This window comes from Candida theae, assembly GCF_024610275.1.
Source record: "Candida theae strain CBS 12239 chromosome Unknown scaffold29, whole genome shotgun sequence".
Classification (NCBI taxonomy): domain Eukaryota; kingdom Fungi; phylum Ascomycota; class Pichiomycetes; order Serinales; family Debaryomycetaceae; genus Lodderomyces; species Lodderomyces theae.
Genome location: NW_026261477.1, coordinates 1 through 16124, shown reverse-complemented (window position 1 = coordinate 16124; position 16124 = coordinate 1). Strand labels below are relative to the sequence as shown.

Genomic DNA, 16124 nt, shown 5'->3' with positions numbered 1-16124 from the left:
TCTAGTTTAGTTCGCGTTTTTTGATCCCTACTATCTCTCTGCTCATGTAACGTTACATTGAACAAACTACAAATTCACACACACATTAAGACGCAAAAAGTATTAGGGCATTCTTACACACAACATACAAAGGATGCTACTTTTGCACTGTCCATAGAGAAAAAGCTGCAAGTCTCAACCTCGCACAGATATTTTTATGTCACTGCTGAAACCTTGAATATTCTTACATTTTAAAAAGTCTGTTTCAAAGTTCTTTCATTGATACTCTAATTCCAAGTCGGAAATACGCAATAATCAAAAACCGCATTTATGTGGTTCTTTCCTTTTATTGAACTACTAGCGTCACAGTCGGCAATTCAATGTGTCAATGAAAAACAATCAGATTTTGGCTTTAACACTAGAACTTTCGCGCATTTCCTGCTTCTTTCCCTCTCCTGAATCATCACCATCATCATCATCATCATCATCATCAATATTATTTGCAAGTTCACTCTCGGGTCCACCATTGCCATCTGCATTGGTTTCGAACAAATTTTCGCAGAGATGATGTATCACCCCCCAACCGTACCCATTAGCAAATCGCCGTCTTACAATGATATTGTTATGAGCATCGGGAGGTAAGTTTACCAATACTTTACGCCAATTAAGTTTGCCAGTGTGATATTTATTGGCAATAACCACTTGTTTGCGTAATCTCCAATCCGCAGAATATCCAAACAATTTCTCCTTCAACGAACGTGGCTTGACATCAGTCTCGTCTTTTGTTTTATCGAAATGATAATATTTGTCATGGAATATTACCGGCTTCCTAGATTCGGGATTCATTATATATTCCTGAGATGGAATGGGACAAATTAGTGTATTCAAAGCAGACTCGATTGCAGACGCACGCGGCGGAACATTGATTGTCGCTGTAGACTCCGTTGAAGAGTCATTACTTCCAGACAAACTGTCGCGATTGGTGTCTGCTCCTTTGATACTGAAATGCAGATACTTCTTTTGTCTCTTGCTAAGCTTCTTCTGTGAGGAGTTTAGAATGGTAAACTCACCAAACTCCTTTTGAATATTCTGTAATCGCAACTTCTCTTTGGAAAAAGAGTTGGAGGTTTGTCCAGTCTGCTGCTTCCCCTCGTTTTGCGCTGCTTGGCTCCTTCCCAAACTTTTCTCATTCGCCGCATTGGAATCGGGTACTTCCAGGACATTATTTTGACTTTCATTACTCTCAACGTCATGGTGGTCTTTTTCCAACTCAGGTCTATCAATAACATTACTTGTCCTCTTCAATTCATTCACATCACCCAATGCCTCATAATCAAGATACAAGATAGCCGCAGTTCTCAATGGTACAATACCATCATTAATGGCATTAGCATACACAGTTAATCGCTCAAACTTGCCCAAAAATGTTTGAAGAGGATCATCCGGTAGAGTTTCCAAAACTGGCTTGAATCTATCTTTTGTCTTATGACTACCGATTTCCACATCTTTCCAACTAGGAAATTTCCTCAGCAATGTTAGGTCACGTCCAGTTTTGCCTAGTGTACCAAGATCCAATATCCACGAAAGGACCAAATTAAGTTCGTTCAAGATACCCAAGAAAGGACTAGCTAATGAAATCAAATTGACTGGTTGTATATGCAACCGATCAAAAAAATCAACACCTCGTGTTACCAATATATACTTGATTGCGTATAATTGAACCACACCGCCAAGTGAGTGAGCAATGAATGAAATTTTGTCAAAACGATAAGGCTCCTTCTCGATCACATCAACAACGTAGTCACCCACATTTCGACCTAATTTTTTGACTCCCTTTTCGGTTTTCCCTGCATTGAATCGATAGCCACGAATCATGACGTTCTCCAGCACAGAACTCTCAAGAGTCTCTTTAAGGTAGAGCATGTCAGCTGTGAGGTTTGAGAAAATTCCGTGTGTGACTATTATCAAATGAACTGGTTTGAGCGGATTCGGTGGCTGCTTGTTCCAAAGATCTTCAGTGGTTTTCTTATCAACACTCAAATAGGGGTTGAATATGTGATTTTTTGTTTCATGATCAAAGACATCTTGTGCAGTACTGACTTCGTCAGTGTTATCGGGAACGATACTGGTCAAAGCTTTTTGAAGGTTGCCATGCCCCAACTTTTTCATGGCGTGGGGATCATCTCCAATCATCATGTCGTAGAGCACCTCTGTCTTTTTGGTAATGACAATCTGTGATATAACTTCTATTTCCCATTGAAAGTGGTCATACGTAATTCCTTTCTCGTTGGAAACTTTAGCTAAAGAATTGTCATTCAAAAGTAAGGTCACGTTAAATGACTGGTTAGGCTTGAGCTGATTCTCAAAGACCACCTCAGCATTTACCCCTGCATCAGCCGGATAGAATTGCTTCCTATACCTGTAGTTACAGGGCACGACGTGGCAGTACAATATGAATGGACCTGTTAGTAAATGAATAGTTCTTATTCCCGGGTTTTCAATGTTTTTAATTCTGAGATAAGTTTGGGTCGTATTGGCACCACGTTGTCGCTTATAAGTAACATTGTACCTATTAACATCACCAATCCTTAGTCTGTCTTTGTCTCTATACCATAGGAAAGGTTCGCTTGTCATAGTGTTAACTGACGGTGAGGTTGCACGAAATAGTTGCCAATCGGGTGTGTTTTACGCAAAGAAAACTTTGTTGACGAGGACGCAAAATCTTTCAATCACATTATGCTGAAAGCGTTCAATGGCGGGGGGAAAAAAACATCAAACACTGGTGATTTGAAAAAGCCCCTTGGTAAGGGCTTTTCAATGTGACTGATTGCCTACTCGAACAAGGAGAAAATTGTTGACAATGGAACCCCAAAATGGATGAATGATATGCCAAGCCTTTCCCAAACTTTCTCTCCACGCTACACTGAAAAGTTACTGTAATAGAAAGAGACGAATGGTAAATGGGAAACGCAGCGAGGGGAGAGGAAGCAATAGAGGAACGAGATGTGACTCTACGAAACTGGGTGTCAACCCTCTCATGCTAGAAATCAAGTCTTTCACTCTCGTTTCAAAGATGCAGGTTTTACTATAAAAATCTCCTATAAAAACAATATTGACTCAAATTTGCAGCTTTCCCTTGTTCATCAAGCTGGGAAACCTTTGGCATACTTTTTTCTCAAGTATTCGAAAACACCAGCAAATTTGAACCTACGAACAAGAGCCCACTCAAGAAGAAACCTTGGAAGAAGAGGAGTTATAAAACCCAAGAAAAATCCCATTTTCCCACGATACAAGTGTAATGAGCCTCCCAACTTGGCCCGTTCAAAGTCGTCGGCAACTTGTTTGGCATACACATCAGCAGGAAGTGGGTTGTTCTTGACTGCCAATTGTCTTCTCTCGTCAAAAGCTTCCTCCATTCCTGGCACATTGAAAAGTGACGACTCTGGCAAACTTCTCTTGTCTTCAATGTCGGTATTGACACCACCAGTAATGAAGTTAATGACTCTCACTCCAAATGGCTTCATTTCGACTCTCAAAACCGAAGCGTACAGTTCGATTGCAGCTTTCGTTGCAGAATAAGTACACGAAAATGGGAATGGGTTGAGTCCACTAACGGAACCGGTGAATCCAATAACACCCTTTGCATTAATCAAAAGTGGGATGAATTCTCTAACCATACGCATTGCTCCAAACACATTCACTTCAAAACATTGCTTGATTTGCTCGTCAGTGACATCAGTTGTAGGTATTGTACAAGATTGACCTGCGTTATTGTACAAAATGTCCAAGTAATTTCCACCAGTTTCCTTTTGAATGTAGCTACGGGCATCTTGCACACTTTGCAAGTCACTGACATCCAACTTGAAGGTCTTGACACCGTAATCCTTCAATTTCGCCATTGGCTCCAATCTTCTGGCTCCAGCAAAGACAACATATCCTCTCTTTGCTAGTTCAATTGAGGTCTCAAACCCTATTCCTGAAGATGCTCCAGTTACCAATGCAACTTTCTGACGTTCACCTGCCATCCTTTCTTTTGCTATGTAGGTGTGTTGAATAGAACGGGTAAAAGAAAAGAACAAGGGCACAACATTTTCCGTTTTTTTTTTTATTTCTGCCCCACACCCTCCCTTCTTGATAAGGAAAGGCGTGCGTGCGCTTGTGGTTGAATTAAAGAAATTGTATAGCAACTCAGCTGGAACCTATTCACTTTACCAGATCAATCTTTCAATTTGATCTGGTAAGAGAAGTGGTCCTCGATTTTCTCTTGAAGCAATCTCTTGTACGAAATCGAGTGGCCTTTGTCAGTTGCACACCTACAACGGCTCATCGAAATGTTTCTGCATTACCAAAAAAAAGATTCACGTCCTTCAATACACGTTTTGTCTATTCTAAGAAGGTTTTGAGACAAAAGAACATCCTGCCTCGAGTATTTCTGCAAAGTTCTTGCCTTTCTTAGTTCCATGGTTACCTCTTTTGGCATCGACTTTAGCCACTTTATGTGTGCATGGTAGCTCCAATAGCACAAGAGTATAAAATGCAGGCCTTTCTTGCCTTTGGAAACACCGATCTTCACCATGAACACAATGTTGGCTCTCAGGAGAGTACCACAAACCATCAAGGCTCAAACGCGCTTCAACACCACAGTACTGCTCAACTTTTTCACGAAGAAGGAATGCATGTTGTGCACAAATGCCAATGAGATACTTGAGCAGGCTATGTCATCATCCGACGTGGACAAGACAAAACTCAGTGTTACCAAAATAGACATAATGGATCCCATGAATAAGGACTGGTTCGATAAGTATTGTTATGATGTCCCGGTTCTACACATTGAGCTGGCAACCGGTGACACTTTGAAGAAGCACATGCATTACTTTGACCAATCACAACTCGTCCATGACATTCGGGAACTCAGTTCAAGAAACGGGAGCACGTAAATGGAGTGTTCTGATGAGGCAACTCCATTGTTGCACATAGCGTAGGGGGTGGGGGAAGAGAGATACCCACACAAAGAAAACAGGAAACTCTATAGTGTATATATAAATAAATAGCTTAATCTACTTGTGTCTTTGCGAGTAAATCAACGCACCGGATACCACAAAGGCAATGCTGCATAAAATCAAACTTAATTCAAATGCGCCCTTGTAACAGCCATTCCCAAGGGAACAAATTCCAGTTTCTGTATCCAGTTGAGAATCATAAATCCAACCAAAGTACTTGTTCAATGCATACAATGTGACAAGAGGGCCAGTGCAAATCAATCCCCAATTAGTGGAAAATGTCTTTGTGCCAAAGGAATCAGCTATAATTGCCGGGTATGTGCCAAATACGAGACCATAGCATGCACCGGTCAAGCCGGATGCCACTGCCGTCCAATGAAAGGAGGAGACGTTTGAGATGGTGATGTACTGAGCCAACGAGAGTATAAGCAAAGTTGCCAAGACAATCCAAAGCCTTTGAATGTGCCAGCTTTTGTGGATGTAGTCACTGAGAAAACCAGCCACAAGACGTCCCAAGAATGAAGCAATCGACAATATTGACACCTGTAACGCTTGAATGGAGGCGGCATCGGGGTCGTGAAGGGCAATTTGGACAGCTCTACCGAATATACTGTTCCTGGCATGTTCCTCATGTTCTTTGTTGTAATAGTACTGCGCAGCAACAATAAATCCAACGCTGTAGATATAGACTTGACCAACGCCAGCAGTAATGGACACAATGAAGTAATGTATCAAATACACTTTGTCAACAAGACGACGTTTGATTGTTTCCAAGGGACTGACTTTTGCTTTCCTTTGTTTACCAAGTCTTTCTTCCTCGATTAAGCTTTGCCTGAGTTCAGTTGCTTCAGAATCTTGTAAGCTTATTGAAGAGCTTGGCGTTCTGCTTCCAATCCCCCAAAAAGAAAACGATCCATTAAGTGATTCAGATCTAGATAAAGATTGTGGTGGTGGTTCTATGTCAGAAATTAAAGAAGCTTCTGCGTCTGAAAGCAAAGCTTGATTCGTTCCACTTTCGTTATTTGACTCCAATCGATTATGATGTTCACGTTCGTCCTCCTCATCATCACTAACGTATACATGAACAAAGAATGAGCCCAAGAGTGTCACAGATCCACAGAAAAAGGCCAAAAATTGTAAAAGTCCACCAGTATCGTCCTTAAAGAATGATGCCGATATAATGGAAAATACTGTGGCGGAAAATCCAAAGCAGCTCACGGGTAACGCACCAGCAACACCCTTGTGTTTGGGAAAGTTGGCTTGAGATGCTTTCAAAGTTGCGAAATAGCTTGTAATTGATCCAAATCCCATCAAAGCCATAGCAATACATATAACAAACATATTACTGTACTGATGGTAGTAGATTTTGAACACCGTGAAATACCCCACAAATATACACAATGAACCAATAAATATGCTGAATTGAGGGCCAAAATGGTCAATAAGAAGTCCACCTGGTAAGCCACCAATACCAGACCCTATATTAGTAGCCAATGATATGGTTGCAGAATGTGAAGCCGTTAGCCCAATGTGCTTCACAAACTGAGGCGAATACACACCATACATGTAAGGCGTGCCAGATGCCAAAGCAACGAAAACAGACACAAGTAATGCCGTCAATCTTTTGGGAAAGTGGGTTGACATTTGCTTTGCATGGTGGTGCTGCTGTTGTTGCTCAAGAGTTTGTGACATGGCCTAGTTGAAACGTTGTCGGGGCCACTTTAGCAAGAGAGGGGAGGGTGGTAGGCGATTTGAGACCCGCAAATGTAGTGAGAAAGTGGGATGAATTGTGCTATTACTTGCTATCTCAAGAACCAGTTAATTGCAACAGCTGATCCAATTGTGGGTGGTAATAAATACTTGTGTATAGTATCGGGGTTAAATCTTGTGTTGATAAAACGTGTAATTCCGTCCTGTTCCCAAAATAAACAAAATTACTTTATCAACCACAATATTCAGCAGTGAGTGCAATTTTTTTTTTTTTTTTTTTATCCAGTAGACAGCATCTACAGAAGACACACACAACTTGATAATGGCTAGACTAGATAACTCACAATTTTTGCATGAGTTAAACCAAGTGGTGACCACCAACAATGGTAAATCATCCATCTACTTGACTCAAAAACGATTGACTTCATCTGAAGTGCAAGGTATAAACCTGTCGAGCATTGACGATCTCCCAACAAATGTCATACCCAACCAAAAAATACAGAATAGCACCTCATACCCCGTTCTTATTAGAGTTGCAATGAATAGCAAAAGCAACAAGGACAAGAAACAATCGAAATTGAAGATTTCCACCGTTGTGGAAGCAGAACAATTGAACCAGTTTTGGCAGCAGTATATACGAGTGTTGAAGAATGGGCTTGTTGGATTGAAAAAGAAGGAGAAGAAAAAGGGTAAGAAGAGCAAGGTGGCCAAGTAAGTTGAGTTGGTGAGAGGGCTGCTAGATAGCGAGATGAAGAAACTTTGCATTATAGGCACTGCACGCTTTTGGGAAGGATGAATGTTTATGTAGAGGAAACTGTTAGTACTATGGGTCTTCAATAACGAATACACGTATGGGTTAGTGGTAACCTGGAAAGGTATCAAATCAATGTCTTCAGTCTCTTTAATCCTTTTTTCCAAGCTTATGATCAAACTACAGAGGATGGAAAGACAGTCTTTGAAGTAGCTAAACCTTGTTGCCGTATTTAAGCGGTCGCTACAGGTTCGTGTAATGGCAGTAAGTTCAAGAAAATGTGAATAAGTAGATCAAAAGATGGAGGATAGAGTAGAAACGACTGACACAAACACCAGTTCAGCTGCTAGGTGTTGTCAGTGTTCTCAATTTCATTGGAAATTGGAAACGATTGGATACAGAGGTTGCCCTCCCCCTTCTCGCTCTAGTAGCGATCATACAATTGCAACTTTTGCATCTTGGCTCGACTTCGAGGTGGAGATAGAAACCACCAAACGTGGCTCTGAAGCTCCAATTTCGAGTGACATATACCATCCTAGAAATCCTTCCCACAATAACACTCACACGCCCCATCAGTATGATCGAGACCGTAATAACAAGAACGATGCGTATTATTTATTGACTCTCTTTTGTGATTGTCATGTCTCAATTTGGTTGGAAAAAAATGAAACACTGAAAACCCCCCAGATGATATATAATACTGACCCACACGCATTTAAATAACCACCTCATTCGAACTGGCACAGAAAAATGCCTTCCTCAAAATTGGACCAGGCCGAATACCTTATCAACCTACTAGGTCGCAAGCGCAATACAGTGGAGCGTGAAGTGGGAGACGATTTAGATCACAAAAATTCTCATAGCAGCAACTCCGATACAGACTTTGAAGACGTAGTATATACGCATTTGACGCGAGACGAAATGATGAAACAATTGCACAATAAGGCTCTGGCAGGTGAGTGGACGTTAAGCTTGCCGTCGATTGAGCTTGGGTACCAATCGAGCACAACGGAGCAGCAAGATGAATGCCTTGACGATGTGGTTGAGACATACTTGGAGAATCCAAAGACAAGATTTTACAAAGAAGCACATTTTAACTACATTGAGAAATGTCTTACGGCTAAATTACCGAGTGGTTACAAGTCACTCGATGCAAACCATCCCTGGATGATGTATTGGTTGGTAAATTCTCATTTGGTGATAAAAGACAATGATGGAGAGTCGAGATTGAGTAAAGACATTGTCAATTTGGTCAACAGGAAAATCGAGTCCTGCATTATTGATGAAGGAAGAGGTGGCATTGCCGGTGGAGCAAATCAGATGGGTCATTTAGCATCGACTTATGCTGCTGTGTTGACCTTAGTTCTTACTCGAAACACACCAACATTGCTAAAGATACGGACCAACTTGTATACGTGGATCATGGGTCTAAAGCGAAAGACAAAGCAGGGATCGTCATTCCTCATGCATGGATTGGGGGAATACGACACGAGGTCAACGTATTGTGCGTTGGTGATTTGTGTCTTGTTGAATACCGCAACACCTGAATTGGTTGAAGGTGTTGCGGATTGGATAATCTCTTGTCAAACTTATGAGGGGGGTTTTGCCGGAGTGCCCAACACCGAGGCTCATGGAGGGTATACGTTTTGTGCGTTTTCGTCATTGTTTATATTGAACACGGCTCCACAGGATATAATTGGGCAAATCAATTTTGACAAATTTGTTAGGTGGTGCGTTGCTCGACAAACATGTGAAGGTGGATTTTCAGGAAGGACCAATAAGTTGGTAGATGTTTGTTATAGTTTTTGGATTGGAGCCTTGATGCCCATGATTGATGTTTTACAAAAGTCCCACACATTCAACAAAGAGGCTTTGAGAAATTACATTTTGCGAATTGCTCAAGTTAAATCTGGTGGATTCCGTGACAAGCCAGGAAAACTGGTTGACTTTTATCATACAAATTATGCATTGTGTGGCCTCAGTTGTTGTGAGCATGACTATCGTTTGATTGACGATGGGGAAAACAGCAGCTTGGCTTTTAGGATAGTTGAGAATAGCACAAATGAAACCACTTTTACATACGCTGTGAACCCTGTCTTTGGGATTCCAACTTCGTTTTGTAATTCGTCGCTAAGAAATGTGTGAGGTGTATACTGAAATACAAAAAGGGGGAAGAAAGGTGTGTAAATCCTTACTGGTGTTATGGAAAGAGTTGTGGTAACTGAAATCTTGGCGGAAAGTGTCAATACCCTGCACCCTCCCCCGTGGACTCTGATATTCAGAACCACATAGTAGTTGTATAGGTAATATTCATGCGAGTTTTACGTGTTACACAAACACATTATCTTACGTCGTTTGTCCATCTCCAGTTTGACGGAGAGGTCAGTGACTGTAGCATGGGTGAGCGCTTCCAAACTGGTGACAACACATTATGGACCTAATACTGAGGACATCAGTATGGATATACCCGATTCGAAAGCAAGGGATGTTTTAACCCAATGTGCATAGAAAGTAGTGTAACATGCACCAACTATGCAAAGAAGAGAGTATATTTGTTTCTTTTTTTTTTTTTTTTTTTTTTTTTTTTTTTTTTTTTTTTTTTTTTTCTTGGCTTTCCTTCTTTGTTGACAGAGAGCGAAGAAGAAAAGAAAATAAAAATTTTTCTTTTTCTTTGCAGTTAATTTGTAGTGTAGATGGGAAGACATGTAGATGAGTAGTACAAAAGAGGGCGTAGTTAATAGTGAAGTATTTTTTTTTTTTTTTTTTTTTTTCGTAGCTGTTTGTTCTCTATATATTAGACCGAGCTTTTTGTTTTCGAATCTGTCGAACTTTTGCTGAAAAGGAAGCAGATAAACTGCTGAACTTGATCAATTTTGTGTAGCACATTGACCATGAAGGGTCTTGGTTGATTCGTCTTTGTATTCTGATACAGATTTAGGAGAGTGTGAGTTGACAGTTGGCCCAACCCCACAAGACCAGCTTGATTGTAGTAAGCATCTCGTGACCATTTTTTCAAAACAAGAGTGGAGGGGAATATAGTTTGTTTTTATTTTTGTGGTTCTTCTTCTGCATAGGGTTAAGAAAATTGGATCCAAGTACTGCCCCAAAGTAGAACTTGCAGGGCCATTGCATAGACAATAGAGAGAGAGAGAGAGAGAGAGAGAGAGTTGTAAACAATTACAATACAACCATTGCATGTACAGGTGAAACATACAGATACGCGCCTTACTATTATTCTTCGAAAACTAAACAATAGAGGGCTGGGGTTCGACCACTCTAACAATAACCGTGGTTTGGTGGAGATCTTACCCTATTATAATGGACAAATAAGAGGGGATGAGACTCACTCGGTGGTGCAGCGCTCGCCGCTCTTCCTCCACACCCTCGGTCGAACGACGTCATAATGCCGCACTGGAAAATTAAAATTTGTAGGACGTGGAAAAAATAAACACTAAAAAAGTGCTTGTACTCTGGTTACGTCATAGGAAATAAACCGTCATGCCTCTGCTTAGCAATAACTGCGAGACCCAATCTTGGACCAGAGGTATAAGATTCGAAGGAAATTGCATTTTTTTCTTTTGCCAGCTGTATTGGTAGGTCAGTAGTAAGAGTGTACTGTGTCGTAGTGTAATTTATCCGATCTCTTATATTTCCTATTCTGAGACAAGTTACGAGAAAGTTTCGCTTTTGTTTGTTTGTTTTTTTTTGTTTTTTTTTTTTGGTTCTTCTTTTTTACATTCGAAGCTTATTCTAAGCCTATACAAAGCTAATTCTAACTAAGCTGTATATATAAATGTATTGGAGACTTGAAATGAAAATCGTGTCCTTATCTAATTAATTTATCAGTTTTAATTGTATTAGTGTATAAAGAAAGAGCGTGGGTTTGTGTTGCATATACTACTACATACCATACATACCATACATACCATACCATACTTAATATTATCTTCTTCTATTGTCAAAAAAATAAAAAACAAAAAAGATTAAATTTCTTTTTTTCTCTTTTTTTTTGTATAGAATTCGCCTCACGGATCTTTTTTCCCCATTCCTCTTCTTCTTTATCAGTGTTGATACAAAGTATGGGGGTCCCCAATATCGGAGTCAAAAATACTCTGCACACTCGTAGCTTATCTGTACGTTACCACAATACTCCCCATCTCTCTCTCTAGAACAGCTGCCGCAGTCAACTATGTCAGATAAGAAGCTGATATCTTGTACAAATCGGATGCATATTTTTGAAAAAAAAAAAACAATACACCAAAACAATACAAGCAAAGAATAGCTACACAAACGCACTGAACGCAGGAGGAAGAAGGAGTTTTCTTCAATAAATATTTCAAGACCTCTCCCACAACAGATGTTCCAATATCAAATAAATAGAAGACAGTTTTCCTTGGCTTCGGACTTTTGTAAAGATGTAGTATAATTTTTTGAGCTATATTTTCAACCCTTTGCTTTCACAACAAGGACCCCTTTTTTTGAACCATCTTCACTATCAGCGCACCTTTTGATAGTAAATCAAGTAACTATTTGAAAAAGACACTGAACCATCATACCTTCCTTCCGTCCTTCCCTTAAACCGGTTTACTTCGATTGTCCCTCCATTAGACTCCTTTGTCTTGCGCCCCAACACAATACAGATCATTTTGCACTCAATAATCCCTTTCTGAAATATGTGGTTTGGAAGAGATGAAAAACAAGGTGTCACCGACAATGACAAAAACTCCCTTGGAGAAAAGATCATCAACAAGGGCTCCACTGAAGAAGGTGATTTATTCAACGACACTTCCAGCATTAGTACCGACAAAGCGTCTAGCGTAGGTGGCGTTGGCCATACGAAAAGAACATTATACAATAGGCATTTGCAACTCATAGCCATCGGTGGCTCTATTGGTACCGGTTTGTTTGTGACAATTGGTACTACTGGTTTGGTTAATGGTGGACCGTTGGGTTTATTATTATCGTATTGTATATCGACGTTATTGATTCTCTTGTTGACTACAGCAACTGGAGAAATGGTGCTGTACTTGCCGCTAGATGCCCCTTTCCTTAATATGGCCGGTCGAGTTATTGATCCTGCATTTGAAGCAGCCGTATCAGTGAATTTTTGGATCATGCAGAGTCTCTACATCCCCTTTGAAATTACTGCTGTGAATGGTATAATTCACTTTTGGCGTGACGATTACTCACCAGCAATCACATTTGTCATTCAAATTGCCATTTACGCCGCCATCAACTTGTATGCGGTTCGAGTATTTGGTGAATGTGAGTTTTGGTTCTCTTTGGCAAAGTTGATTCTATGTATTGGATTGATGTTTTTCACTTTGGTCACAATGTGTGGCGGAAACCCGCAACATGATGCATTTGGTTTTAGGAATTGGCATGTGGCAGGCGGGCCCATAGGAATGAAGTATGCAACTGGGAGTTTGGGAAGATTTCAAGGCTTTTTAGCTTCGCTTAGATTGTCCAGTACTTTTACTTGCGTTGGTAGTGAATACTTGAGTATGACTGCGGGTGAGTGTATCAACCCCAGAGTCAACATGCCCATTGCCTTTCGAACTGTGTTGTATCGGTTGGTGGCATTTTACATTGGAGGTGCTTTATCAGTTTCAATTTTGATAGCTTACAATGACCCCAAATATGTCGCATTGACGTCGGACACTTCAAGCGCTGCTTCTTCTCCATACGTTGTTGCCATGCAAAACTTGGGAATTCAGGTGCTACCCCACATTGTCAATGCAGTGGTGCTAACATCGGCATTTTCAGCTGGTTGTTCGTACACATATACCTCCTCGAGAAGTTTGTACAACTTGGCCAAAAAGGGGTTTGTCCCAAGATTCTTTAAAATTTGTACCAAGAGGGGTATTCCCATCTACTGTGTCTTTGTTTCTTGCTGTTTTGCATTATTGTCCTTGTTGCAGTTGGGCAATTCTGGTAGTAAAGCTTTAAATTATATGGTGAACTTGTGTACGGGAGCACAAGTCCTCAACTATGGATTCATGGGTATCATTTACATTGGATTTTATCATGCAGTTAAAGCACAAGGGATTGATCGATCCAAATTCCCTTACAGATCCTGGTTTCAACCGTATTCAATCTATTTTACCACGTTCATATATTGGTGTATTATTGGTTGTTTGGGATATCAAGTGTTTTTGCCGGGTATGTGGACGGTTGATGATTTCTTATTCAGTTATGTTATGATATTTGTCTCGTTAGCGGTATTCATTGTGTGGAAGGTGCTTAAGAGAACCAGGTTCATCAAACCGATAGATGCGGACTTGACAACTGGTCTAGATGAGATTGAAGCGCACGAAGCTGAATTTTATGCACAAATGGAGGAGAGTAGTCAGGATGAGAAGAAGGGCAAATGGAAGGGACTTTTGAACTGGATATTCTAAGCCTAAATGTCACTGTAAAAAATAGTGATCCATCACCCGTTCCCACTGTTGGCTTGCCTTTGGTTTCGCAACAATTGTGACTCAGCATAGCCCCCTCCCCCCTCCATGTGCCTCTTTTTTAAACCTTACTTGTTCTATACCTCAATGAAATTTCGGTGTTTCTCCTATTCTCTTCGTGAATCCTCAACTACTAAAAATAAACTTACTCTACACAGATAAACTGACGATTTTTTACGACCTCTGACTCATCTCGTTTTGTCAGCGTTGGTTCGAATTGTGGACTAAATACTCGTCAAGAGTATGCACATTCTCTGTTCCTCCCATGGGGTCATACAGACTTGCTTTTGTTCACTGGGTTTGGAGAGTCCAGTTGATGGCATCTCAACCACACCCATCTTTCGAGCTTGTGAGAAGTAACTCCTTTCTTCCCTATTGTATCCTGAAATTCAAGGCGTGTCTGTTTGGAAAATTTCTTTTTTTTTTTTTTTGGTGTTTTTTTTTGTTTTGTGTCATGTACTGAGTTCAGTCTCTTTTTACAGCATTACTACTGCAACTATCGTCGTGTATCTTAACCTAATAACCACCACGAGACCTGCATGTGTCTTTACAGAACAAACCCATCTGCCGCATAGGTGTGTATTCGGATGTCATCATCCATAGTGGTGTTCTATAACATAATATTGTTGTTTGATAGCATGTAGGGATGACAAATGTAACCCTTTGTTAATATTAGGTTTAATATATCTCTTCATCGTAACTCAAACTCTAAACTTTTGAGCAAAACTTAAAATCCCTCAGTATTCATCTTCTTCATCTTCTGCTCATCGTCTCATCTCTCATCGCAATTGCTCGTAAGTAATTAATCATTCTTTTTGTTCAACCTTGAATATATATACATATTTTTTTTTTTTTTCCAAAAATAGAATGCAACATACAGTCGACTGATCTATTTTTATCACCATTGTGGATCCTTCGAATGTTATATAAAGAGAGCCGTGTCGTGGGATATTTCGACTCATTTTGAATGAAAGATATTCACCCCTTTTTTTTTTCCATACCAAACAGCAAAACTTTTGTAACGGATGACTGATCTCAATTATAGATCAACTTCAACAAGCCCATTTACCACAAGCGACACATTGATGAGAAACTAAACAGTCACACATCCTCCAAAGACGCAGAAACTATAGAAGTTGTATCCACCTATGAAAGCCCTTTAGGATACAACTAGACACAGCAATAGAAAGCTTCGTTATTGCAAAGAGCCCCTCGACCTGAACGAAAGGAAACCAAAATTAGAACAATGTTGTCAAAAGAAATTGAACCAAGTGTTGATCCTAAATCAACCACTCCATCTACAGATGTGGAGTTGGACGACTTCAACAGAAATCACATTTCTGACGGGGAGAATGGCCAACCCAACAAAGTCAAACCAACTGAGCATCGTGGTAATTTTGATGGAGACACGCACACTGGAAAACTGCCTGGAAGAAGAGGATCAGCTTTTGGGAGAGCAAGAGCTTCATCAATCACAAAGCTTACGCACTCAGTCGGCAAAATTATTGGTCTGAAAGAGGAGAGTAATCAACATGGTGTGAATGACAGTAGTGGTGACAAGGACGATTATGCCAAACCACGTGGATTCTCGCGTACATCTTTGAACAGCAATGCCGACTCTGTGGGATCAAGGGAATCCCAAGGAACCGAGGACGATGTTTGGTTCCCCATGGAGGAGAAACAAGTTAAGGTGCGTGGAATAGATTTTGGTGTCATCGATAAATTCATTGAGGAGGAAAAAGAACATGCTGCTTTTCAAGGTCAAGACAGCCGCCGTGGATCTTGTGTGCATGGCTTAGCTAGTTTGAGATACACTCCCGAGAATGTATTGAAGCTGATTGTCAAGGGACCAGCAGCTAGAGAACAGAGCACTGCTATAGCAGCGCCAACATTTTCTGAGAAGGATGACAACCTGGACTTCAATCCTGATGATATTTCTGAAAAAGACGTCAGGTTTGGTGGGACCCGAATCGCTGATGGCATGAGTGATGCTTTACCAGACAGATTCTCTCTTTTCCATTCCAAATCGGAAGAGACTGTTCATGCACATGATTTTCTGTCGCTTGTGTCAAACGGTGAATCAATACAAGAGCTTTTCCATAATGGAGAAGAAACTTGGTGGTTGGATTGTACATGTCCCACTGATGCAGAAATGAAGATGCTAGCCCAAGCATTTGGTATTCACCCATTGACAGCAGAGGATATTAGAATGCAAGAAACTAGAGA

At 40.5% G+C, this 16124-nt stretch overlaps 7 protein-coding genes across 7 annotated transcripts; 4 read left to right on the top strand and 3 right to left on the bottom strand. All coding sequences in view use genetic code 12, as the record gives it.

The window, feature by feature from the left end:
• Positions 1 to 378: 378 nt before the first annotated feature.
• Positions 379 to 2613, bottom strand: KGF57_004401 (uncharacterized protein; the record flags this gene model as incomplete). The annotated part of the gene is made up of 1 exon (XM_051753908.1): positions 379 to 2613. One exon carries the CDS (start codon positions 2611 to 2613, stop codon positions 379 to 381), a length of 2235 nt encoding a protein of 744 aa, XP_051607088.1.
• Positions 2614 to 3122: 509 nt separating this feature from the next.
• On the bottom strand, positions 3123 to 4004 carry AYR1 (acylglycerone-phosphate reductase; the record flags this gene model as incomplete). Its single annotated transcript, XM_051753907.1, has 1 exon — positions 3123 to 4004. The coding sequence occupies one exon, from the start codon at positions 4002 to 4004 to the stop codon at positions 3123 to 3125; it is 882 nt and encodes a 293-aa protein (XP_051607087.1).
• A 363-nt stretch (positions 4005 to 4367) lies between these two features.
• On the bottom strand, positions 4368 to 6671 carry KGF57_004399 (uncharacterized protein; the record flags this gene model as incomplete). The annotated part of the gene is made up of 2 exons (XM_051753906.1): positions 4368 to 4692; positions 5065 to 6671. The coding sequence occupies 2 exons, from the start codon at positions 6669 to 6671 to the stop codon at positions 4368 to 4370; spliced, it is 1932 nt and encodes a 643-aa protein (XP_051607086.1).
• Positions 6672 to 7011: 340 nt separating this feature from the next.
• On the top strand, positions 7012 to 7404 carry KGF57_004398 (RNA-binding signal recognition particle subunit; the record flags this gene model as incomplete). The annotated part of the gene is made up of 1 exon (XM_051753905.1): positions 7012 to 7404. One exon carries the CDS (start codon positions 7012 to 7014, stop codon positions 7402 to 7404), a length of 393 nt encoding a protein of 130 aa, XP_051607085.1.
• A 786-nt stretch (positions 7405 to 8190) lies between these two features.
• RAM1 (protein farnesyltransferase) lies at positions 8191 to 9585 on the top strand (the record flags this gene model as incomplete). Its single annotated transcript, XM_051753902.1, has 1 exon — positions 8191 to 9585. One exon carries the CDS (start codon positions 8191 to 8193, stop codon positions 9583 to 9585), a length of 1395 nt encoding a protein of 464 aa, XP_051607084.1.
• Positions 9586 to 12113: 2528 nt separating this feature from the next.
• On the top strand, positions 12114 to 13841 carry KGF57_004396 (AGP2; the record flags this gene model as incomplete). The annotated part of the gene is made up of 1 exon (XM_051753901.1): positions 12114 to 13841. The coding sequence occupies one exon, from the start codon at positions 12114 to 12116 to the stop codon at positions 13839 to 13841; it is 1728 nt and encodes a 575-aa protein (XP_051607083.1).
• Positions 13842 to 15144: 1303 nt separating this feature from the next.
• Positions 15145 to 16124, top strand: KGF57_004395 (uncharacterized protein; the record flags this gene model as incomplete). The annotated part of the gene is made up of 1 exon (XM_051753900.1): positions 15145 to 16124. A coding segment is annotated over one exon (980 nt), but the record flags the coding sequence as incomplete, so codon positions are not given.